General features: G+C 38.0%; 1 protein-coding gene across 3 annotated transcripts in view; it reads right to left on the bottom strand.

Annotated features, from left to right (window-relative positions):
• Window positions 1-26,889, bottom strand: part of cnbd1 (cyclic nucleotide binding domain containing 1) — a 70,289-nt gene that overhangs the window by 30,693 nt on the left and 12,707 nt on the right. For 2 of the 3 annotated variants that reach the window (XM_033998889.3, XM_033998888.3), the window contains exons 5-8: window positions 17,624-17,769; window positions 11,437-11,570; window positions 8,665-8,802; window positions 3,631-3,763 (exon numbers count right to left, since the gene is read on the bottom strand). In XM_033998889.3, the coding sequence (XP_033854780.2) occupies window positions 3,631-3,763; window positions 8,665-8,802; window positions 11,437-11,570; window positions 17,624-17,769 (551 nt within the window). The remainder of the gene's footprint in view (window positions 1-3,630; window positions 3,764-8,664; window positions 8,803-11,436; window positions 11,571-17,623; window positions 17,770-26,889) is intronic. The other variant, XM_033998890.3, reaches the window with a different exon arrangement.

Genomic DNA, 26,889 nt, shown 5'->3' with positions numbered 1-26,889 from the left:
GCCATTAGAGGAAAAACAGCCCCATATAAGGACATTACCACCTCCATGCTAGATAGTAGCTATGGTGTTCTTTTCTTTGTATGCCTCACAAGACTCTCCAAACATAACGACTATCAGCGTGACCAAATAGCTCGATTTTTGTTTCATCACTACACAAAACCTTTGACCAGAACTCACATCCATCATTCAAATGCTGTTTTGCAAACTTTAAGTGATTGTCCTTGTGACGTTTTCCTAAGAGTGGCTTTTTCCTTGGCCTGCAACCACTGAGACCTTCACCATGCAATACCTGACCCATGGTTGAAATGGAAGCCCCAGTCCCACTTGCAGCCAATTCACTTTGAATATATTTGGCAGTCAATCTCGGATTGTTATTAACCTTCCTCACAATTCTTCTACTTGTTCTTGGTGAAAGAACATTCTTTCTTCCAGACCGAGCGAACCTTGTGACAGTACCATGAGCCTTGTACTTGATAATAGAAACAATAGTTGAAATTGGGATACTCAAATGCTTGGAAATCTTCTTGTAGCCTTCTCTAGCTTTATGACAATAAATCATTTTCTGCCTAAGGTCTTCAGACTTTTTCCCATATTGACTTACTGGTAATGACAGCAATCATCCTTATGCCTAAACCTAAGAATGTTATACTAAGAATGTTCACCTACAATCCAGCATTTTCTAAATTAGGTTCTGCATTATCATATTGAAATTTCTAGCACCTTGTAGACAATACTGTTATAGCATTGAAGGGTATGAATACTTTAGAATTAGCATTTTTTGAGTTTTGCAAAAAAATTGCTGAAATAAATAATTGTAGATATCTATTTCTTGAACTCTTGTATTTTTTTCCTCATCCACAAAAGCAAAACTTTTGCTACAAAAGATTTTCCCTAAAATTCTTGTTTTCGAGAAATTTCTAGAAATTATAAATTTGGGGTATATGTGTGTATATATATATATATATATATATATATATATATATATATATATATATAAAATTGGTCTTACATTGTAATACTGTGTATTAGTAAATGATGTGTACTTAAGACTGTGACTAAAAGAGGTAATTAGAAAAGACTGCATACATACAATAACAAATTACAGCCATGTACTTTTTTATTCGCCAGGTAATGGTTTTCGACCAGGATAACCGATTCTGCACTCGCTGTACTTGGCAATTTCCCAGTGGAATGCTTTTATATAAAGGAAATCAGAAGAAGAAACAATTAACTGATTGAATAAGTAATTTCCAAAAATCTCCAGGATTAATTAGTCATCAAGTTAAATAATTAGGCAAGAAAAACACTCAAGGCTTTTAAGACAGCCTGTACCGAGTGCTGTTGAGTGGCGTGTGAGTGGTGACGTCACGGACCAGAAACAGGAACCAAAACAAGGAATGGTGGTGGGTGAAACTGAACGTTACGGCATTCAGTGCTTTTATTTAATAATAAATAAACAAAAGATTTAAACAAACAAGACAGTACAAAACAAAACGGTGTGTTGGCCAAACAAATAACGTTTAGCAGTTGTTTGGTTTTGGTTTTGTTTTCGTTTTCTCTCTCTCTCCTCGCTCTCTCCGCTCTCACACCTAATACACTCTCCCCTGAGGGTAGAGAGCTGCAGGTTTATATACAGTGACCATCTCCCGATCAGCAACAATTAATCAATGAATTAACTCAGGAGATGGTCACCGTCTGCACGAGTTTAATAAGGATGCGTGACTGTCAACTAGCTAAATAAATCACTAGCTGATCAGTCACGCATCCTCACGGGGTTTTTAAATTATAAAAATAATAACAAATACGCGGCTCTTTGATCTGCGCCGCAAACAAAAATACAAATAATAATAAATATATACAGTATATATAGGGGCAGGACACTCCACCACACAGCCCTTTGGAAATTCCCCTTTATCATAAAAATGATAAACAGCAGTCCATCATGTATCCGACTACAGTGGGACCAGAGTAAGGGCGGATATGTAAAAAGTCGGATAAATGAATCTTGTTTTAAATACCATGATACACAGCTGTATTACTATATTCACACAATTATTGTTTTGAGATTCAGCTTTTATTAGGGAGATCCCCTAAATCTCTTGGAACACACCTACCTTCTAATTACATTCCACAGCTGGTAATCACACTCAGCAGGCAAGCTCTCCCAGGAGCGTAAGGTACTTCATTCATTAATTACAATAAATACACACTATTTACAATATACATTTACGCGAAAAAAAAAAACCTTCATGCCACAGTGCTCCTGCCCTGCCACAGGGTTCCTGCCCTGCCACAGTGCTGCTGCCCTGCCACAGTGCTCCTGCCCTGCCACAGTGCTCCTGCCCTGCCACAGGGTTCCTGCCCTGCCACAGTGCTCCTGCCCTGCTACAGTGCTCCTGCCCTGCCACAGGGTTCCTGCCCTGCCACAGTGCTCCTGCCCTGCCACAGGGTTCCTGCCCTGCCACAGTGCTCCTGCCCTGCCACAGGGTTCCTGCCCTGCCACAGTGCTCCTGCCCTGCCACAGTGCTCCTGCACTGCCACAGTGCTCCTGCCCTGCCACAGGGTTCCTGCCCTGCCACAGTGCTCCTGCCCTGCCACAGTGCTCCTGCCCTGCCACAGGGTTCCTGCCCTGCCACAGTGCTCCTGCCCTGCCACAGGGTTCCTGCCCTGCCACAGTTGCTGAAGAGCTTGATCATGGCAGATAAAACGGTTAGGGCGGATATGTGACAGGCGTATACATGACGGATTACTGTATTAGATTTGAGTTGAACTGGTGACAAAGTCATTTGACTGCCTAATTGAGTGCAAATTACTAAAGAAAATGATCCAAGTTTGCAGCTTTTCCATAGCCAGTACCATTTTATTAAATGTCTGTACTGTTAAACCACAAAACACAACACAACTTTGTTTAGGATCCTCTGAAATAGTGACTAACATCAGCTTTGTCAACTCCTTTTAGGATGTCGATCAAGCCCACACTGAAGCTCCTATGTTCTGGGTCAGATACCCTATCCCTAACGTCACAGCTCATACTGTACCTCGTATCTCTGCACAGGACTCTGCAAAGCTGCAGTGTTCTTTTTGTAGTGCAGAGACCACAGCTGAATCATGTGTGCTAATTGTGACCTAACCAGTACATTATAAAACATCACCATGATTTCCCTTGATTTGCTTCCTGCGCTTTTAACTATATAACCAAGCAACCTGTTTGTTTTTTGTTTAATTGCCTCATCATACTGCTTGTTGCTGTCAATGAAGAATCTGCTACAATGCTGCCCAAGTCTTTCTCACAGCTGGCCTGTTCAGGTTCAGTACTATCCATTTAATGTTTGCTTTTACTTTAACAAGTTGGTTCCAAGACTATCGAACTGTAAATGCTTCTGACCCCAGATTGAATGTAGGATAATATCTGTACAGCAGATGGGTGTGTTTTTATGATGTTAAATTCCTGGTTAAAGAATGAATAAATACAAATAAATCAATCAATTTGAATCCCACATTTATGTGACCTTCATGCAACACTTTACATTTCAGAATGTAACACTTATAGTCGTCACATTATTGTATTTCATAACCAACGGGTATGACTGCACAGTGTTTACTAAGGAAACATATATTAAAAGAACTAACCGTAACCAGCTGGTAGTTTTCTCATCTCAATCAGAGTTGCTAGTTTATTTATGGACAGTCTAGGCCATTGTTGGTAGAATGGGCAATGCAGAATCAACTCTTGATTCTGTACTGGATCCCGTGCAGCTATTTCCTTCCAAAAAAAAAAAAACAGTATTACTTTTGTTGTGAGCATATTGTCAGTTTTTAACGTTAATGAGTAGCACAAATATTAATATATGCATTATTCCATTTCTAAATATCAATACAGCCCGAATTGACTACACTTTTATGCTAAAATACATTTGAACACTTCTTTCCGTAGAAAACAAGAAGTAAGAAAAACAAATACCGAAGCCGTTAATGCTGAAGCTAGAGGGCTGTTGTCAATTATTAGCTAGAGCCATATGTTAGACCAAGTGATATGAAGAAAATAAAACATTTCACATTTTGTATTTACTACTGCACAGCATACCTCCCTCTAAATCTCAAACTTTACTTAACATATTAGTAAACCCAGAATAAAATAAGCTGCACATTATCCTCATGGGCATAGGGTAGGGGAATAGCATCTCTGATGGTTCTAATGGAAATAAATGGATATATTGATGACATTTAATGGATATGTGTGAAAATCAATAGAAAGGTGTATATATGAAGTATGTATCACTAATGGGTTTTAATATATATATATATATATATATATATATATATATATATATATATATATTATATACACACACATATATATATATATATATATATATATATATATATATATATATATATATATATATATATATATACAGTACTGTGCAAAAGTTTTAGGCAGGTGTGAAAAAATGCTGTAAAGTAAGAATGCTTTCAAAAATAGACATGTTAATAGATTATATTTATCAATTAACTAAATGCAAAGTGAGTGAACAGAAGAAAAATCTAAATCAAATCCATATTTGGTGTGACCACCCTTTGCCTTCAAAACAGCATCAGTTCTTCTAGGTACACTTGCACAAAGCCAGGGATTTTGTAGGCATATAGTCAGGTGTATGATTAAACAATTATACCAAACAGGTGCTAATGATCATCAATTCAATATGTAGGTTGAAACACAATCATTAACTGAAACAGAAACAGCTGTGTAGGAGGAATAAAACTGGGTGAGGAACAGCCAAACTCAGTTAACAAGGTGAGGTTGCTGAAGACAGTTTACTGTCAAAAGTCATACACCATGGCAAGACTGAGCACAGCAACAAGACACAAGGTAGTTATACTGCATCAGCAAGGTCTCTCCAAGGCAGAAATTTCAAGGCAGACCGGGGTTTCCAGATGTGCTGTCCAAGCTCTTTTGAAGAAGCACAAAGAAACGGGCAACGTTGAGGACCGTAGACGCAGTGGTCGGCCAAGGAAACTTACTGCAGCAGATGAAAGACACATCATGCTTACTTCCCTTCGCAATCGGAAGATGTCCAGCAGTGCCATCAGCTCAGAATTGGCAGAAAACAGTGGGACCCTGGTACACCCATCTACTGTCCGGAGAAGTCTGGTCAGAAGTGGCCTTCATGGAAGACTTGCGGCCAAAAAGCCATACCTCCGATGTGGAAACAAGGCCAAGCGACTCAACTATGCACCAAAACACAGGAACTGGGGTGCAGAAAAATGGCAGCAGGTGCTCTGGACTGATGAGTCAAAATTTGAAATATTTGGCTGTAGCAGAAGGCAGTTTGTTCGCCGAAGGGCTGGAGAGCGGTACACGAATGAGTGTCTGCAGGCAACAGTGAAGCATGGTGGAGGTTCCGTGCAAGTTTGGGGCTGCATTTCTGCAAATGGAGTTGGGGATTTGGTCAGAATTAATGGTCTCCTCAATGCTGAGAAGTACAGGCAGATACTTATCCATCATGCAATACCATCAGGGAGGCATCTGATTGGCCCCAAATTTATTCTGCAGCATGACAACGACCCCAAACATACAGCGAAAGTCATTAAGAACTATCTTCAGCGTAAAGAAGAACAAGGAGTCCTGGAAGTGATGGTATGGCCCCCACAGAGCCTTGATCTCAACACCATCGAGTCTGTCTGGGATTACATGAAGAGAGAGAAGCAACTGAGGCTGCCTAAATCCACAGAAGAACTGTGGTTAGTTCTCCAAGATGTTTGGGCCAACCTACCTGCCGAGTTCCTTCAAAAACTGTGTGCAAGTGTACCTAGAAGAATTAATGCTGTTTTGAAGGCAAAGGGTGGTCACACCAAATATTGATTTGATGTAGATTTTTCTTCTGTTCACTCACTTTGCATTTTGTTAATTGATAAATATAAACTATTAACATGTCTATTTTTGAAAGCATTCTTACTTTACAGCATTTTTTCACACCTGCCTAAAACTTTTGCACAGTACTGTATATGTGTATATATATATATATATATATATATATATATATATATATATATATATATATATATATATATATATATATAACAGGAAATTAATACAAATGTGGCCTCAACATACCAATAATCAGTTCTGACCCAGGGGTTCATAGAACAGCTGTATACCAAATTTGAAGCGGTCAGTAGTCTTTATAATTTAAAACTTGTTAAATTTGCAGACGACACAAAAATAGGAGGAGTGGCAAACACTGTTGCAGCAGCAAAGGTCATTCAAAATGATCTAGACAGCATTCAGAACTGGGCAGACACATGGCAAATGACATTTAATAGAGTAAAGTGTAAGGTACTGCACGCAGGCAAAAGAAATGTGCATTATAAATATCATATGGGAGATACTGAAATTGAAGTTGAAATTGAGTCTATGAAAAAGACCTAGGAGTTTATGTTGACTCAGAAATGTCTTCATCTAGACAATGTGGGGAAGCTATAAAAAAGACCAACAAGATGCTCGGTTGTTAGTAGCTTATTGATCCCAGAATCTCATCAAGCAGCTTCTTGAAGGATCCCAGGGTTTCAGCTTCAACAACATTACTGGGGAGTTGGTTCCAGACCCTCACAATTCTCTGTGTAAAAAAGTGCCTCCTATTTTCTGTTCTGAATGCCCCTTTATCTAATCTCCATTTGTGACCCCTGGTCCTTGTTTCTTTTTTCAGGTCAAAGAAGTCCCCTGGGTCGACATTGTCTATACCTTTTAGGATTTTGAATGTTTGAATCAGATCGCCGCGTAGTCTTCTTTGTTCAAGACTGAATAGATTCAATTCTTTTAGCCTGTCTGCATACGACATGCAAATGGGTAAACTGTGTATGGGAAAATACTGTTAGATTTGTACAGACGGGTCCATAAATACAGATACTGGTAGAGTTGGAACAGCTTATTACATTCCAGAATTTGAGGTAGGAAAATGTGTACGTATTACAGATAACGTGTCTATTATGACAGCTGAACTAATAGGGATTATTTGGGCATTACAATGGATTATAGAGGTAAGGTAGAGAGGGCAGTCATTTTTTCAAATTCGTTATCAGGGCTACAAGCAATTAAAAATGAAGGAAAAGAGGTTAGAAGGGATTTAGTACAGGAGGTAATGTATCTACTGTCAGAATGTGTGTGTTTAGGACTATGTGGTTTTTGTGTGGATTCCAGCGCATATAGGAATAGAGGGGAAAGTGAATGTGGGTATGGATGTTCATTATGGGTTAAGGGAGTATTATAAACTAATAGAAAAAATTATAGTGGATGAATGGCAGAATATGTGGAATAGGGAAAAAAGGGCGTAAATTATATAAATCACAAAGTAGAGTCAGTTTGCGGGAAGGATGGTATGAGGGGAATAGACAGGAGGAAGTTAACCTAATAAGGCTGTTTATAGGACATTCAACTTTAAATGAACATTTCTATAGAACTGGAGCTCATGAGAATGGGTTATGTATGAGATGTGGGGCTATGGAAACTGTGGAACACCTGATGGTTGAATGTGCTAGATATAGGGAAGTGAGATTAGAGGTAGGGGAAGAGTTGAGGGCTTTGAATATTCAGAATATTTTTTTTAGGGACGGCATAGGGGATGTTAATAGAATAGATTGGGGTATGGTCAGGTATATAGGGAAACTCATTAGGAAAACAGGGAGATTTAACCAGTCTTAAAAAAAAAAAAAATAAAATAAATCAGGAATCAAAGTGTTGGGCTCACAATAACTATAATCAAAACAAACAGTAGGTGGCGACAATAAGCTTCGGCGGAAGCTTGGTGGCCGTTAACCAAAAAAGAAAAAGAAGTAGTTGTAGCTTACTACAAAGATAAAAGAAAATATATCTAAAAAACTTTACCATCACTGAAAGTGACACTGCTTCAAGCAAACCTCTCCGTGGGTAGAAAACAGTTTACTGTTTGTACGTATTAAAGAAATAATATGTATTGCTCAAACTGTGGCAAAAAAAAAAAGTAGACTAAAGAAGAAAGCGGTCTTGTGCGTGTTTCGTTTAAGGGTGCAACAAACACAACATATATTATGATAATAATAGGTATAATACATATACTAATACTTGATACTGTAAATCATTAATTTTAAATTATTCAGTGTTGTGTGCAAGTGTTCGATATATGATGTCTGTGGAGCGTCTTGAGGCATGTACCGTTTTATTTTGTTTTTTTTGCAAATATCAGGATGCTTAGTGTTATTTTTTTACTATTTGCTTAAAACGCGATTGCTTTCGACAAGTTTGAAGTTGACTGTAAAATCCGGTCCTGCGAAAATCTAGCAAATGTGATTTATAGCTGGAATTGAGTAGATTTGGTCGGGCGATAGCAAACCACTTCAGCTTCTCAACCCACTTGTAGTCAACAAGCGACAGCTGCTTTTTGAAGGGCGAGATTTCTCTTGGAATTTTTCTTGTGTTACCACGAATGCTTTCACGTCCTCGTTCGCTAAGTGCTAACTTTAATTTGGTCCGGCCCTTGGTCAACGGAGATTCCATTACACTGAAAATACTATATACATTCAACAGCTCAAACAATTTGAGATATGAGCTGTTGAAGAAACAACAAAAGCAGAAACAAAAAATATGCTCCCCTTCGAAGGTTGCTTAATTATATGGTTGCTCATTTTTACCGCTTTTATTCTTGCATAATCCCTGTTGGAGATCTTAAGAAGCTCACAGTCCTCCTCTGCAGTAACAGCCAGCCTCTTACTGTTTAATTCACAATTTGGTATTTTTTCTAGAGTTCCAAAGCAACATCCAACAGTGAGCTACGAAAGACACAAAAAGAGATATTAAAGTGAAATACATTATTCATATTCGAAGGTATTTTATTTTAAAAACAAAAGGTATTTTCAGTCGCTTTGTTATTATACCATCAAACCAGAAAATACAATATAAATAAATGAAACTTGTATTATTCTGGTTAGATTATCCAAGATGGACTGAATATCTAGTAGTCGTGAGAATGGTTTGAGAAACTGAATGAAAGACTTGGCCTCTTTTTCTCTCTGTGTAGCTGGTGGTCCATCAGCCCCCAGTTACGGGAGAGCTTCGAACCAAATATCGACTTAAAGGAGAAGGCTGAGTGTGCATGTATAATGACAAGAGGCAGTGATACAAATTAGAAAACACTTACAGTGACACCACTGACTGATAATATTAGAATCAGAATACAAACATCAAAAAGTCATGGTTGTGTTTACAAATTGCAAGGCAGAGAGGACAATATAATGTATTAAATATGTAACAACAAAAAAAAACAGGTGTTTTGCAACTCTTCCACATAGCACAGTCAATATTAATGATTTAAACAGCAGATCTTTACAATACAGAAAAACATCATCTATTTAATTACTGTCAGCATGCAGCTGCTTTCTAATATACATACTTAGTTTCAGGAGGGAAACACTAATGTAGGTTTAACCTGTTTTTAATGACCTGCATCTGTCAGCTTAGAATTGATTTTATTGACTTTCCTACCCCACCCCCAGGGAGTCTTGTGTACAGACAGAACTTGACAAACAAGTAACCTATATATATATATATACACCAGACCTGCCACCGGGAGTCTCCCTTATTTTGGACCCTTCTCCCGGACATCTCTCGGGACAGATTTTCTCCCATATTCTACTGTTAAACCCCCTTATGTCAGCAAACCTTTAATGTCTACAAAATTCCTGGCCGGTGTGTGATTACTGCACTCCCCGTCTGTACACATAGCAGGGTTTAGGGCCCAGGGGAGTCCTGTAGCAGGCATGCATTCAGTGCATGAGGCAAGTTCACATACTTAGCTACACACCTGCACACACCCCCCCCCCCCCCCCCCCCCCCCCTCCCCTCCCCACCCCCGCTCTCGATTTTGTATTTTCTAAAGTTGGCAGGTAGGTAGTTTACAAAAGCTCGTTGTCCATCAAATCAACAGTACGAAGGTCACTCTTGAAATCAGGACTTAAAGGATGTGTTTCAGTAAGAATACCTCTAAGAAAGGGGAGCATATGCACAAGAACACAGCAACTGGACTATGGAACAATGAATGGTCAAAGGTGCTTTGGACTGTTGATGGGTGAACAACGACACCTGTGCCTTCTGCCAGTTCTGTTGTCAATTCAACGCTTGTCTTCTTTCTATTCCTTAAGGATATTATCTTCAAGTATTGCTCATCCTTGTTAGACAGCTCTTTGGGTCTTCCATCCTGGGTTTGTCAATTACAGTTGATGTTTCTCTGTACTTGTTGATTATGCTTCGGATACCGCACCTTGAAAATCGAGTGATGCGAGCTATTTCACTCAATGTCTTTCCTTCTTTATGCAACTCAAGGTTGTTATAATAGTAGAAAACACTAGTGGAGGTTTTGAGTAAATTGTTTATGCTCATAATGCATCAGAGTAGAAAAATGCAACATGTCTAAAACTTTTGCACAGCAGTGTATATATATAATAAAAACAGAAATGTCAAGTCAAGACCCATTTCTGTGACAAGAAAATACTAAACTATAAATCTATAAATATTACATTCGGCTGACGGTAAAAGCTAATCGTCTGTAAATCCTTCATATTTCTATTAGAATTAGGTTGGCTTTGGGGTTAAAAAACAAATGATTATGGTCTTCTAGATCTGGAAAACTTGTGTAGTGATTGTATTATTCTAAAATCTTTTGCTGGTGTCTGTCCTTTTATTCAAACGCTGCATTTTGACATTTAATCTGTGATGAACAATAGGAACATATTTATTGTTCTACTACATGAATCCTGGATCCTTGCAGTAGTGATGCTCAGGGATTGTAGTTTGTCCACCATGGAGGCCAGTAAACTGTGGGATTTTGATGAACAAAACTGTGTTTATTTAGTTTTGGCTGCTACAGTAAGACCAACCAGTTGTTCTGTCAGTGTCTCGCCCTGTTCATTTAAATTTAAAAAAATTGTAAAGAGAAAACAGCTGACCGAAAATGTAAAAATCTCCGAATGTTGGTAACATTTAATTAACTGTTGGCCACCCTTCTGAACATATTACTTGAACACATTTGTCTACTTATTTAAAATTATTTTTTCAAGGATTCAGTGACTTAAAATGAAACTTCAGCACAGGACACATTTTCACAGTGTTTACGTTTGTAATTTACTCCGATTTTTTTTCTTCACATTTTGAAACACTAAAATTGAAAATAGGAGTTGCATACAAACTGGAATAAACACTTTGAAAAGATGTACTAATATTTTGAAGACATTGCTACTGTATCAGACCACTGTGCAATATTTAATACAAATGTATTGTGCCACCATTGCTGATAATGGTGTGGTCTGCTAGGGATTCCTCCAGATTAACTGTATTAGAATGCATCTTTTTCAAACTTATCTGTAAACTGTAGAACAAATCACAGTTTGTTTGTTTAAACAAAGTCTTACCACTTTATTACATGAGGAGACCAAAGGAGAATGAGGCCCAGCCAAATACGGTTCTCCAAGCAGTTTTTTGTATGGCAGCGTCACAGGCCTGACAGAGCCTTTCAGTATTACATAGAATCCATTATTGCCAAATACTGCAAGGTAAAGAAATATTAAAATGAATAACATATATTTAAAGAAGTTATGAAAAACAAGGCTTACAATTACTTAACCCGTTATGGATACTGTGGCCTCAGTGACAGCTCATTAGTGTTCTCATTAATGTATTACCAGCTATCAGTGCCTTGAGAACAAAATGGGACTGTGTAATTAAAACACAGTCATTCATATGAATGAATTGCTGCAGTACAGTACAGCCCCATGTCCTGGCTAACTAGGAGTAACTCAAATTGGAAAGCAAAGCATTTTGTCCTGTGTAATATATTTGCAGTACATGACAAGAAAAAAAACAAATATGCAGACCTGCAGCAAAGGTATATAGTGTAGGGAATCCAGGACTGTTTGATCATGTGGAACAGGAGCATTCAACCAGTAGCTGAACAGAATTTTCATTATCTGTGTTTGTATTGTTTCATAGGAACAACTGACACCCTAACTTGTTACACCCAACATTTCAACTCATCTCTCTGCAAATTTAAATGCTACATGTTTTTTTTTTTGTTTTTTTTTTTGCCTGGCCTAATACAAATTGTAATTGAATCCCTCATGCGCTGGTTAACTGTCTACTATTGTTAGAAAAAAAAAACAAAAAAAAACCCCTGCACTTGCTGTGCTTGAAATACGTGGGGAAATAGAAAAAACGACAAAGTAACCCTTATTCAGTCATTTATTTAAAGGATTGAATATCATAAGGTGGTACCATGCATACGTTTATTTGCTCCAGCTGGTTTGAAAAACGTACGCTACCTGTTTAGCTCATCGCAGTGAGTATTAAACCCCACTTTACTAATACTGTACAGTGGTACTCTTATGCCAGGTGTCGGTTGCATCAGATTGACACATCTCCATCTACAGTTTTACACTTCAGCACATCACAGTGCTTCTACCTTGAGAGGTTAGCCCAATACCTACCCAGTTATTTCTGACTGTAGCTTAGTCTCCAATAATTTCTTCAAATACCTTGACAAGCTACTGTATATTTGAATGACAGATTTAAAAATGCCTCCTCCGAACGTACAGTGGTGACTGAGTGGAGAATATGGATCGGACGGCTGCCTCCATGGTAAAGCTATGTATTTACTGTTATATTACATGTACCACATACATAAATAAATAAATAAATAAATAAATAAACAAATAAAAAAGCATATTTATTGCTAAACTTTCGAGCAGTGTGTGCCTCCTCTGCTTCCTGTGACGAGTCACCACAGGATTGTAGCAATGTCATTCCTGAAAGAAATCTATTTGACCCTGTCCTTTTAAGACATGGGTTTACAACAAACTAAGTACCGCACCAGTGGGTGTCATTTTATGTTCATATTTTGGATGTCAATCATAAAAGAACTGTGCTATATATTAAATGTGCATTGGGTGTTTACAACAACTTTGTAAGATGTTAGAATTGTATTACAGAAACATTTTAATTTGCCTTACCCAGTCGTGGCCACCCGAGTTAATAACAGGTGTAACTGGATCGTTTTACTTGCCTCTGAGGAAGGTTCAATGTAATTATTTGTTAAATGTGTGCTGTTAATATGTGTTTCATATGGTTATCCCTCATCACCAGGGTTCATCAGTATCAACAGCTTTACTGTAATATGAATAAAATCATGGTCAAATTTGTACAGTTTTAAGTTAAAACAAAATATGGCTGGTAAAAGACAGATGCTTCATAACTCCACATAAATTCAATTTTCAAAGAGAGGTTCTAACTACTGTACTATGTATTAAAATACTTTCCAACAGCAGGTTCCTGTGCTATGATCTTAAAGGCCGTAAACTGTACACAGTGCTTGGTGATGTCATTTCAGTGGTTTTATCAGCAGCAGTCTGGAGGTGGGTATATCTTGACTTTGTACTGTATTTGTAATTTATATTTATAAAGAATGTACAGTAAAAACAGATTAACCTGTTTATTCAGAGACGTATGTTGTTAAACTCTTAATAATGTACTTTTGACAGTCATGCGGAAGCACTGATTTAGCTCTGTGCCCTTTCCCTGTTTTTTGGGGGGTTTTTTTTGTTTTTTTTTTATACTGAGATCAGTGCATCTGCATTATTTGATTATTTGTGCTGAAGTTGTGCGATCAGCATTACTTAACACAAGACTTGCTACAGGGTTACATGAGATAAGTAAGTGTCTCTGTAAAATGATGATTCTTCAATTTGTCCCTTGAATTTGAAGCATTTTGACCCATGGAACGGTGTCAATTATACCAAACTGGCAGTGGCCTACTCGTTCCACACTTGCAATGCGCATTTCCAAAATCTAGAAAAGTACAGTAAGATGACAGTATGAGGACACCACGTTTTTGTAAACACAGCCAACATTTCCTGAGTATACCCCCCACCCCACCCCCACCCCCGTTTTTTCAGAGCAATAATATTGAGATCTGCTACTTTATAAATCTCTTTTAACATCGAACCCTGCTGCACACAAGGTATTTTTATTATTTTATTTTTTTATATAATATGCTTTATGAAAGGGGCCTGCAAGCTTAAATTAAAGGTTAACACAAAACATCACAGTGGTGGGACTGAACAACGGGACAGGAGCGAGGGCTGCGTGGAGGAAGAACCTCAGGAACTGGGAATTGGGAGAGAAGTGCTTTGAGACTTAGGAAGAAGTACATGGTTCTCCCCTTGGCTTGCAGAGAGTTACCCTCATGGAGGTGAGACCGCACCAATTGGCCTCCAAGGACTAGGCCAACGTGGCTGGACCTCCAAGGTTGGGAAGTGAGCTTCACTTGCCCCCAGAAGAGACCGTTGCAGAGATGGAGCAGCAGTTGCGGAGTTGGATCAGCATAGTGGAGGAGGAAGGCATAGTGGAGGTCGAGGAGAGGATGGTGGAAAACGAAAAACACAAGACACAGAACAAAGGCATAACTTGGGGTTTAAATAAGGAGGTTGGCAGATATAATTGCCGCGACAGAACGAGGGAGGAGGCTCCCTGCCCCCCGAATCACACAAGGTTACAAAAATGTATGAGAAAAAAAAATCCATGGAAAGAATTGCTGTTTTTGAGGGTAAACTGTCTAGACAGCACTACTTGCCATAGTTAGGCATTCAGATCGTCTCAATTCAGTGCATGATTGAGGGCTGAGATTCGGCTTTCACTTACAATCCTGTGTCCTTGAATGAACTATTAAAAATGTAAAAAAAAAAAAAAAAAACTGAATAAATGGTATTGATACTGCATACATCTCACCCAGTCATGTAAACCAAACAGGAAATTTGAAATGGTATATGCAATATTGGTACCTATTATATTTTCTAATAAAAATAACAACTTGGGTTGTGTTTAGTCCGAAATCCATGAGACAGTTAACTTCAGACTTTCCTGTTCAATCCTGATTTCATCGATTTTTATTAATCACATATACTGGGTAATTAACCAAATGTGAAATACAAACGAAAAAGTCTCTTTACTGTACATAAATGAATAGAAACTCAAAACAATGCAGACAACTCTTTATCTGACTTCATAACCCTGTGTTTCAAATAACACAGTATTGACAGTAAAAATAAAACCAGTTTTAGTACGGTTACTGGGTGCTAATACTGTACAAAATCCACAAATTGTATTTTTTGGTATTGTGGTACAATCATATACTGATTCATTAACATGTGGGTCCATTGTTAAATAACCTAGACGTTTTACACAAAGGTTTGAGCTGGTTTTCAATAAGCAACAATAAAAGTACAATAAAACCTGACTTAATCACTTATTGTTTTATTCTCCTGAAAGAAATCCTTTTAGAACACCACACAATTATGTTCAGTCAGCTTTGGCAGCAGTGGTTCCTTAATTACAGCAATCTAAATGCAACCCAAATGCATTTTCATCAGTTCAGCACAAAATACTTCCTATTCAAGTACAGTAATAGTCTGAGCTTTGATTTAGTTTTATAATGAGGGTGTGCTCTCTCCAATGCAATGTGAGTGAAAATGTAAAATTACGTCAATGATGTTTTCCCATTATATGTTATGGTTTATGTCTGCTGCCAGTCTGTGATTAATAAAAACCATCAGTTGACAAAACATATTTTTCCTTTACATTTTTTTTTGCAGTGAATCAAGAAAAGTTGATTCAGAAATTACAGTATCTGAATATATAATATATATTTAAAAGCAGGATTTTCAAGTAAGGCTTGTTTGTTCAGCATTTTCTGGCAGTCCATTAGTCAGTTAGTCAGTTGGATCTGAGAAGCACTGAAAGTGCCTAAAAAGCACTTAAAAAGAAGAATACCCAGCTGCCAGTCATAGATATGATGTCAGCTGCCAGAGACTTCTACAATCAATCTAGAAAATCTTAAATGGATAACAGCATTAGCTTCCAAAAGACAGAGCACTTATTTTCTTATTATTTAAGTTATTTTACAATTATATAGACAGTATAATATATACCCCAGTTCCCAATGTTATATATTTAATTGATAATGATACTATTTTGAATACATGTCATTATGTAGCTTCTTTAATCTCCGTAATTATCAATAATAATAAAAAAGTATTAGAGTTTCTACTGCCAAGGGAACTTATAAAAGTGCCAAAAAGGGTTTTCTCAATGGGAAAAATGTCAACAGAAAAGAATAACAGGGTTTACTTTCCTTCCCACTTTTCTACTGACCCTGTCCTTCCCACTTTTCCAAGAAGAAACACATGTCCTTTTTTCTTAACCAATGAGAAAACCCTGTCCTTCAGTCTTTACAAACAAGAAAACTCTGTCCTCCAAACATGAATATGTTTCCTTGAGTTTAGTTGCACCCCTAACATGTGGTTTGGGTTTTGAGTAAAATGTATTAATTAAAACTCAAACAGTGCAGTTTTTAGTCATGTATTTGTTCAATGTGATATCACTAATAGTATTACTTTACTCTTGTGATGCATGCACAATATTCAGTTATTTAATCTGTTTATTCTTCACCACTTAACAACATTTTGCAATTGCTATGCATATGAATGCATTTGCATTAAACAGAAACCAGCTATTTTCTTCAAAGTGCCTATTTCAGTTAATGAAATATTAATCCTTTTAAATAATGTAAAATAACAGTTCAATAATTAAAACGATATATTAAAAAGAAAATTGCATAGGTTAAAGCTCCGGTCCCAAATTCCCACATCAATAAGTGATGGTGTGCAAAGCAAACTGAGTCAGGGTAAAAGTATACAAATTTCAATGAAAAAACATTAGTAAATGTTAATGTGTCCTAAATCAAGTATTTTTTTTTTTTTTTTTTTTGCAATTATTATTTATTGGTATTTGATGGTTCCAAAAACATGTTGAATTTTCTGAGCTGTATGTTACATGTTCAGTTTTTCTATAGTGCAGTTTGTTTAGGGTTGGGTTGGGTCTAGCATAAGGATCCATGTAAGTGATGTTGAAGAAGAGCACTATACACCTCTGGAAGACTAGAAATGGCATGTACTCTTAGAATTAATAAAGCACAAGCTGATTTTGTTTGTTTTGTAAAAGTTATTTATTTTATTTTACTTCAAATCTTCTCTGACAGCCCGATGGAAGTCATCTTCAATCTCTATGACTCCTTAGCCTTTCCTTACAAACTGCATTGGTGTGGAGTTATTTATTCCATATTTTGTTATGTATGCATGCAACTCAACAGGTTTCAGTATCTTTCTAATGAAGTCTTCAAGAAACCTGTTAAGCCGTCTTCATTCTACTGCGGGTACTCAAATGTAATCTCAAACCCATATATATATATATATATACATCCTTGTGAACAACTCCATTTAAAGATCAGCTTCATATTAAAATAACTGTCAATCCCTTTTAATCCAGAGACTATCTGAAGCTCCCTCTATCAGAACCAGTTCTCTATTAAGACCATTTTACTCAGACGTACAGAACCCATTGGTGGTCAAACTGCAATAGAGGACTTCCACACAAATCCAGTCTGAGGGACCAGTTAACTTACTGCCCTCCAACATATATAGGGACAGAGAGACATCTTTATTTAGTAAGCCAAAGAATGGATACCACTTCCATGTGAAAGGGGTCACCTACTTGTGTGTCTTTTCTCCCAGGATTCCAGTGTTACAATCTTGCTCACTTGCTTCATCTCCCTATTCGAAATCTGAGCAGCGATATCAGGGAAGACTTTTAGCACTTTGTAGACATCTTGTTGCTCAGTCTGGGTTCTCTCAGCAGGACTGTAAAACATTTTAAAATTGGAATTCACACAAAGGATACAGATATCCACTTAATTATACTAGTTCATACATCCAGTGTTAACTTCATTAAAGTCTCTGAAAGCTTAAGTAGTGGGCAGAGCATGTGAGCGGAGCGGAACGCGAGCGGGACCATTTTGCTAGGAGCGTGGAGTGGAGTGGAGTGGAACGAGGAGTGGAGTGGGACCATTTTGCTAGGAGCGTGGAGTGGAGTGGAACGAAGAGTGGAGCGGGACCATTTTGCTAGGAGCATGGAGTGGAGTGGAGTGGAATGAGGAGTGGAGTGGGACCATTTTGCTAGGAGCGTGGAGTGGAGTGGAGTGGAATGAGGAGTGGAGTGGGACCATTTTGCTAGGAGCGTGGAGTGGAGTGGAGTGGGACGAGGAGTGGAGTGGGACCATTTTGCTAGGAGCGTGGAGTGGAGTGGAGTGGAACGAGGAGTGGAGTGGGACCATTTTGCTAGGAGCGTGGAGTGGAGTGGGTAAAGTTCCTGAATGGAGTGTGAGAATGAAAAGCCTCTGGCACCGCTCCCGTTCCGTTTGCAAAGGAAAAACATTTGACACTGTACATATAAGATATGATCCATAAACGATGCAGCTTTTGCGTTGCTCCGACAATATTGTGCAATCTATGAAATCACCCTGTATAATTAAAGTTAACAAAATCATCTACAATATACAATTTGCACAGTAAAAGTTTTATTACAACAGCAAAAGCCATTGTGTGCTTGTATATGCAAATTTCTAAATTAAAAAAATCTTTAACCACATGGTATGTGCAAAAGGGTCAGTGTATGTTAGGATCCCAAGCCAAAATACGACCCCATCGGCTTGGGGTTAAATTACTTTTTTAGATAGCTGAAATCGTGTAGTGATCGGCTTGAGGTTGTCTTGCGAATGATCCCATCGAGGTGCAGAAGATTCACTTCACCCAAAGCGTTTTCATCACTTCATGTAAAAGTGAGACTGAATTATTCTCCAGGGAAATAAATATAATTAAAAAAAAGACTTTAAAAACCCTGTAATTGCTGTAAATATTTTGCAGATTTTTTTTTTTCTAAGTGTGAATGTGTCAATTATATTTATCAAATGTATTTTTAATAGAAATTAATGTTTTAATAATCAGCTTTACTAAAAACATAATAATCTGGAACCGGATCCCTGATATTTGTATCTTGTCCGTCGGTACCAAAGTAGGAACCGGGTACCCGATTTCAAAGGAACCAGTTCGCACATCTCTACATTTTGGAAGCGATACACACTAGCAGTGGCGCGGAGCTGGCTGCAGAATTAGATGCACCGGTGCGGCGTGCGAGCGGAGCGGACTCGGGAAATAAATGTCTTGGAGCAAGCGGTTTCAATGAGGAAGAGAGCAAGGAGTGGCGGTTATGAGCGCTCCACTCCACTCACATGCTCTGGTAGTGGTAGCATTATATGTCCCCCGTGTTGCTACAACTGCTTAAATAATGTACCTGTAATTTTTTCTTTTCATTGTTAACAACTTTTTACACTTACAACTTTAAAGTCTGTTTCAAAGCTCTTTTCAAAATGTCCACTCTAGTGCACTGGGGCTTGAGATCTGTCCTCTAAATCATTTTGAAAACGTATGTTTTCCTTTGTCTCCCTACGACATTAAAGTCTATTCAAATCAATATTTTTTATGACTTTCTAGGTCATGACGAATAACTGGCTCGCAAGGACAGTGAGCTAATGCTAAAGCTTTACAAATGAACTCTGTGACCTTTAACTGAGCTAAGCCCTCTTTGTCCTGGTGTCATTCTGTGAAACCAATAGAATAAAACTTGCAGCTTGAGGTGACTGAAAAAATCCACTCCAGGGTTTCATTTAAATTGTCAAAACTGTGATTCAGCAATATACACCCAAATGTGATCTTCAGCTTCCCATCAAGGCTGCTTTTGTCCAACATAATCGTGTATATAGTAAACTAAGAGCTGTAATGGTTTACTTACTATTGCACAGCTGCTGTTTTTATTAATTGGGGAAATAAAATAAATACATCTTGACCATGGTTTCAGTTTTGACAGACACAAACACAAACGTGGCATGCAACAACTAAAAACAAGCTTTTGACTAGGGATTACCAGGTGCCACACTATCTATAATTGAAATAATGAACTATTTACAAGTTCCCTGTGATACAGCAAAGAGATATGGCTATCCATCGTAATCTACAGCTATTCAAGGAGTCTTCATGAAGGTTATTATCTCCAAAGCAAAATGCCAGTACCAAGACACTGTAGCTCTTGTCAATGAATGTGAGAGTTAATTGCGCTTACAACAACTGTAAAATAAACTGTGCAAAATTCATGCTAAGGAGAAAACTGTATGTATTTATTTATGTGCAATGTATGAGTATTTCAGCTTGGGATCCTAACGTACATGGTTCATATACAAGCACACACTGGCTTTCACTGTTGTAATAAAACTCTCACTGTGCAAATTGGATATTGTTGATTCACTTTACCCAAAGGAAGTTTGCTCCTTTTTATATTGTAGTTACTGGGATAAAGAAAATGCATTATGTAAGGGATAAACAAAAATGTCTATTGAATCAGTGAAATAATCTACTGCCAGTACAAACTCAGGATTACCTGATTTTTTATTGACAATTATTTAACATCAAAGCATTTGCTTCAAACCCATGTGTCTTGAGGGTCCACCACTTGGTTGACTATTTCATTGTTTAATATTCCAACATGGATGAGGACTTTTGACGTGGCAGGTACAGAACGTGAGAGCCTGTGATCAACACAACAAGTCTGTACTGTACACCATTCTAAATAGTATCATTATCGATTTTACAAAAATGATTTTCCATTGGGAATGGGGGTATGTATTATACTGTCTGTACAATTCTAATATAACTTATTTAACAAATTTAGTGAAAGCCTACTTTGGAGATTTGCAATTTAGTTTTTCAACTTCAGAATTCAGCACTACATGGCAATGCCTAGAGGTTGGAATAATGGCAGGATGCACCATTTCTCTACTGGCTTTTACCATGGCAATGGAAGTAATCATTAGGGCATCAAAATGGGTAGTAGGAGGAGAGCGCTTGGCTTCTGGAATGCGACTACCACCAATTCTAGCATACATGGATTACATGACAACCATGACTACAACAGTAGCCTGCACTAATCGGTTATTGGGCAAATTAACCAATAATATTGAATGGGCACGAATGCAATTCAAGCCCACTAAATCAAGGAGCATCTCTATAATTAAAGGCAAAGTAGTAGATAAAACATTCTTCATTAATGGTGAGGCAATACCAACAGTGTCTGAGAAACCAGTGAAGAGTCTTGGGAGATGGTACGACGGGGAAGGGTTGAAGAGCATAGACAGCTGCGCTCTACCAGGCAAACTAAAACTCTGGTGCTTTCAGTTTGGTCTACAGCCGAGGTTGCTGTGGCCACTGACTGTGTACGAGGTTTCTTTGACAACAGTAGAGAAGCTGGAAGCTTTAATCAGTTCATACATCAGGAAATGGTTGGGAGTTCCACGCTGCCTCAGCAGAGTGGGACTTTATGATAAAGGAATACTGCAGCTACCAGTCTCCGCTCTAACCGAGGAGTTTAAGTGCGCCAAGGTCAGACTGGAAATGACATCAGTAGAGTCACGCGACAAATGCGTAAGGAAGGCAGCACCTGTGTTGAAAACTGGAAGAAAGTGGGCGGCAAAGAAAGCTGTGGAAGATGCAAAGGCTGCCCTTCGAATTGGTGATATCATGGGGCAAGTTCAGCATGGAAGAGGGGGTCTTGGTTTCAGTTCAGCTCCTCCTACAGGGCACAGGGCAGCCCCAGCTCAAAGGAGGAAGTTGGTAGTCAACAAGGTGCAAAAGCAGGAGGAGAGGATGAGGTGTATAAAGGCCATTTCCCAGGCCAAGCAGGGAGAATGGATGAGATGGGAGAGTGTGGAACAACGCAAGATTGGCTGGCAAGACCTATGGTCAATGGAACAGAGTAGGATCAGTTTCCTCATCAGGTCAACATATGATTTTCTCCCATCACCACAGAACCTAAACCTCTGGGTAGGAGAGGATCCCTCATGTCCTTTGTGTTCATCACCTGCAACATTAAGTCACATTTTGACAGGATGTAAGGTGGCTCTTAGCCAAGGACGGTTTACTTGGCGCCATGACCAGGTGCTGCGATGTTTGGCCTTAGCATTGGAAGACAAGCGTAACATGACCAATAAGTTGCCACCTGTTCTATCAAAACATTACACACAAAAGACAACATTCCTCCACCCAGGACAGCAACCACCAAGAAAAGGTATTAAAACCAATCCTCGCCCAGGACAACTGGAAGCTGCTAGAGACTGGAAAATGCTGGCAGATGTTGGTCAACAGCTTATTATTCCACCTGAGATTGCCACCACTAACCTTCGACCAGATATTGTCTTGTGGTCTGGATCAGCACGCCTTGTTCACCTGGTAGAGTTAACAGTGCCATGGGAGGATGCTGTAGATGAGGCGTATGAGAGGAAGAAACTGCGGTATGCTCAACTAGCCACTGAAGCGGAACAGCGAGGATGGAGAGTCCGGGTTTACCCAGTGGAAGTGGGTTGTCGAAGATTTGTGGCACACTCTACAACCCGGTTTCTCAGAGACGTCGGATTCAGTGGCCAAGAGTTGCGTCGCACAGTGAAGAACTTATCTGAAGCAGCAGACAGGAGCAGCAACTGGCTGTGGTTGAGACGGAAAGATTCTGGCTGGGGATCTCAAGCACAATAGAAAGAAAGAAACGCTGATGTACAGGTAAGTAAGCTGGGCTGAGTTGAGTGGGGGACGGAGGGGGGTGATGCTGGGACGCCAGAATCACCGTCGAGCCCTCTTGAGGTGTCGTGGGCTAGTCGACGAAACACTGAGGATGGAAGGTGCCCACTTGAAGACCCCAGAGATGTACCCTACTTAACTCAATCCAGACGGTTGTCATGCTGATGCGCTGGGGAGACGGCACTGTGGTTGATCCCCGGAGCCAGCATCGCAGCCGTTGTGTGTGCTGATGCGCCAGGGAGGCAAAATAAGCTGATCCCTGGAGCCAGCATTACACTTCAGCCATTAACACCAGACAGAAGGATATCTACATCATCATATGGAAGGAAACGTAAATGGATGGAAACACATATGGATCACATTAGTTTACTGTAAAGCTACGTCTTAGTTGGTGCTTATCTTGGTGAGAGCCGAGTTCAAATCAAATCAGCATGAAGTTTTAACATCTACTCTTATGTAATGGAAATCAAATAATGTAATTGTGATTGGCATTTAGCGAATGTTAATTAACTCCCCAACAGTGGACAGCTATGCTTTGGCTAACCTTAAAATATAAAACTGTGCTAAAATAGGATACATTCTGAGAACCATTAATTATTGACCTGGAAATGGTGATGTCATAATTGGTTTAATCTTTATATTTCCAGTAACACAAGTGCTCTGTCTTTTGGAAGCAAATGTTATTATCCATTTAAGATTTTCTAGATTGATTGTAGAAGTCCCTAGCAGCTGACATCATATCTATAAATGGCATTCTTTTTAAGGGTGCTTTTTAGGCACTTTTCAGTGCTTCTCATACCCAACTGACTGACTAATGGACTAATGGACAGAAAATACTGAACAAACAAGTCTTACTTGAAAATACTGCTTTTACATATATATTATATATTCAAATACTGAAATTTTTTAATCAACTTTTCTTGATTCACTGCAAAAAAAAATGTAATGGAAAACATGTTTTAGTGAATTGATACTGAGATGTACTCACATAAACTTATATTCCATTGTTTAACCCCATTTTTTGTTTACATATTGACTGACAAATTGAAAATACTGTGCCCTTCTGACTGGGACTGGGACTTTGCAATTTGGGAACATCTTTACTTCAGCAGCTCTGTTAATGTTGAACAAAATTGATGTGGGCTTTCGTACCCTTTAAGGCAGGGGTGTCATACTCCAGTCCTCGAGGGCCGCAGGGTCTTCTGGTTTTCATTCCAACTTAAGCTCTCAATTAACATAATTGATCTAATTTGTTCAATTTAACATATTTATTATTTTTCAAGGTCTTTTACAGTTGATAATTAAAAAAAATACTTGATTCAAGGTACCCTACCTATTAAACTGTTTGAGGCTTGGAGAGAAGTGTTAAATGTGTCCAATTAATCAAATTGGTGGTCCAGTGGTTAAAGTAAGGAGTTTGTTACCAGCAGGTTCCCAGTTCAATCCCAGCTCAGCCACTGACTCACTGTGTGTGATCCTGAGCAAGTCACTTAACCTCCTTGTGCTCCGTACTTCAGATGAGACATAAAACCGAGGTCCTATTGTAAGTGACTGCAGCAGTTGTGATGCATAGTTCACTCCCTAGTCTGATGCATAGTTCACTCCCTAGTCTCTGTATGTCGCTTTGGGTAAAGGCGTCTGCTAAATGACTAATTAATAATAATAATTAGACCAATTAACTAATTGAGAGCTCAGGTGAAAGAAAAGCCAGAAGACACTGCAGCCCTCCAGGAACTGAGTTTGACAATCCTGCTATAAGGCAATAAATACACTACACATTGGTACAGTGAATATCAGGTATTACCTTAATAGTTGACTTTGTCTGTACCTTCCCAACTGTCAACTACCAGATGGTAATGTCTTCTAATCAGAGTTCTGTTGCTTAATTATAATCAAATACTGGTTTACCATAATGTGTGCAGATTTTAAAATGGAAAATGTGAGATCTATGAAGTGACAGCAATAAACACTACATAAGCTTTACTGGAATTATTATATTAGCTTAATGTATTTTTGTTGAAGTTAATTTTCTAGCGTCAATTGTAATTCAAATGTATTTTATACATATCTTGTATATAAACACAGTTAACATATATGTATATATATATATATATATATATATATATATATATATATATATATATATATATATATATATATATATATTGGTTTTCTACCCTGTTGAAATACCTGCAATAGATGTACAATAACACATAAGCTCTCCTCCTTAAGGGAATCAGAAAATGTTATCTTTCAAATTATGTTTAAGCTCTGTTGACGAGGAATGTATCTTTTTTTTTTTTTTAAATGTTCCCTTTCCTGGCTTGATCAAAGGAAATCTCTGCTCTATTACATACGCTCTTTAGGTTGTATTTCAAATCATGTAGGCAAGACAGCATTATTCAGATGGAAAAGCTTGAGTGCTTAAGTCTGTGCTAAGATAAAATAATCTACCTTTAAACCCTTTAAATTTAAACTAAAAAAAAACACACACACATACACACACATGGTTTTAGTTTGTTTACTTGAAGAGCAGAGGAAGCTGTTTATCTGAATAAGAAGATGATAGACACAGTGTGGTAAGAGATTTAATTTATTAGACCAATTTCAGTGAAAGGATATGCACTGTGTCTCAGGTCATTTGTCAGGCAGCAGCAAATTGTTTAGGTCTGGCTGTCAGTGGCTGAGCCCCCTGTTTATATACAAATCACTGCGTTTTGTTTCATTGACAGTTCAGCCCAGGCACTGCAAAGGCTTTTCACAGAGAGGCTTAGGTTTTTTAAAGCACCTTTCAGGATGTTAAAGAGACGCTATAAGAAGAAAAAAAACTCATCCCAGCCAGTAGAATAAATCATGGATACAATATATTTGATGAATACTATCTCTTGGCGAGGGCAGTCAAGCCACAAAACCGAGCGTGTCGACTGAGATCTCTTTCTATTAACTTCCTCTTAACTTTGAAGGTGGCACAGTAACTTCAGATAATCAATTTTTCTAAAGAGTTGTAAAGCTTTCAACAGATACAGAGAATACTGGGAAATGGTATACCACCACAGGTATACCAGTTCCTGGAACTTGGTGCATTCTTTTTTTCTATAACTGAAATGTAACAAAGAAATCTTTGGTGCTAACAATGCTCACTGCTGTTTTTTTCCCAAATATCTTTCCAAATTTTACTGTAAATGTTAAAAGCAAACCTACCACCTACAATCTACAACCTACCACCCCATTTTATTTTATGTATTTATTTCCGTATCCAATGTATCAATAAATAAATGCCATATGCATTATTTAACTATTTAAATGACCTTTGAGGGTTTAGGAGAAGAGCAATTAAGGTTCTCCATTGTTACGGAAATGAAAATATGTTTATACTTCCTTCCTGTCTGACAGCTACACAACCATGATCTGATAGAATGTGTAACCATTTCCTGCCTCTAGTCAAAGTATGCCTGAGCAGCTCATATTATTATACGCTAGCACATCAAGAATTGCATAATGAAATGCTATTGCGTAACCTTGTCTAGATTTCATTTACTCTAAATTGGTCTATGTGATATGACAACACATGACCCATCTACAAAAAATGTGCATGTTGCTATAGCTGTGTATTCCACAAATGAGAATTGGGATTTACTTATGGCAAGCCAAATTATCATTTAGAGATATCTCTAATTGCATTTTAAGATATCTTGAAATATTTAGCGATATCTGTAAAACATTTCCAGATATCTCAAATTGAATTCCAGATATCTTTAATTGTGCAGTTTTTAAGATATCTAAAATTAATTTGAAGTTATCTGTAAATCAATTAGAGATATCTAAAAATGAAATAAAGATACCTCAAATTGATTTACAGATATCTTTAAATAATATGGAATCCATGTGGATTTTGCTAGCATGGTACGCCAAACTGTCATTTAGAGATATCTTAAAATGAGGGTTTTAAAAGATATCTCTAAATCATTTGAAGATATATCTAAATGACTCCCTGTTGATTTAAAGATATATCTAAATCATTTGAAGATATCTTGAAATAACTTCCTGTTCATTTTTAGATATCTCGAAATAACTTCCTATTCATTTGGACTCTAAATAGACAGGAATTCCATTCAAAACTAGGGCTGTCAGTTAAGCCTCAAAATAGCAATCGATTAATTGGGCACACAAAATCAAATCGTTTGAATAAATATTGATGATTGTACTGCCCACATACATTTTCTCTCCATTCCCCCCCCCCCCCCCCCCCCCCCGACATTACAAAAATGTAATTATTGAATCGATTATCCAGTATTTATATCGATT

This window comes from Acipenser ruthenus, chromosome 4 (genome assembly GCF_902713425.1).
Source record: "Acipenser ruthenus chromosome 4, fAciRut3.2 maternal haplotype, whole genome shotgun sequence".
Lineage (NCBI taxonomy): Eukaryota > Metazoa > Chordata > Actinopteri > Acipenseriformes > Acipenseridae > Acipenser > Acipenser ruthenus.
This window is presented reverse-complemented; position numbering and strand designations above follow the sequence as displayed.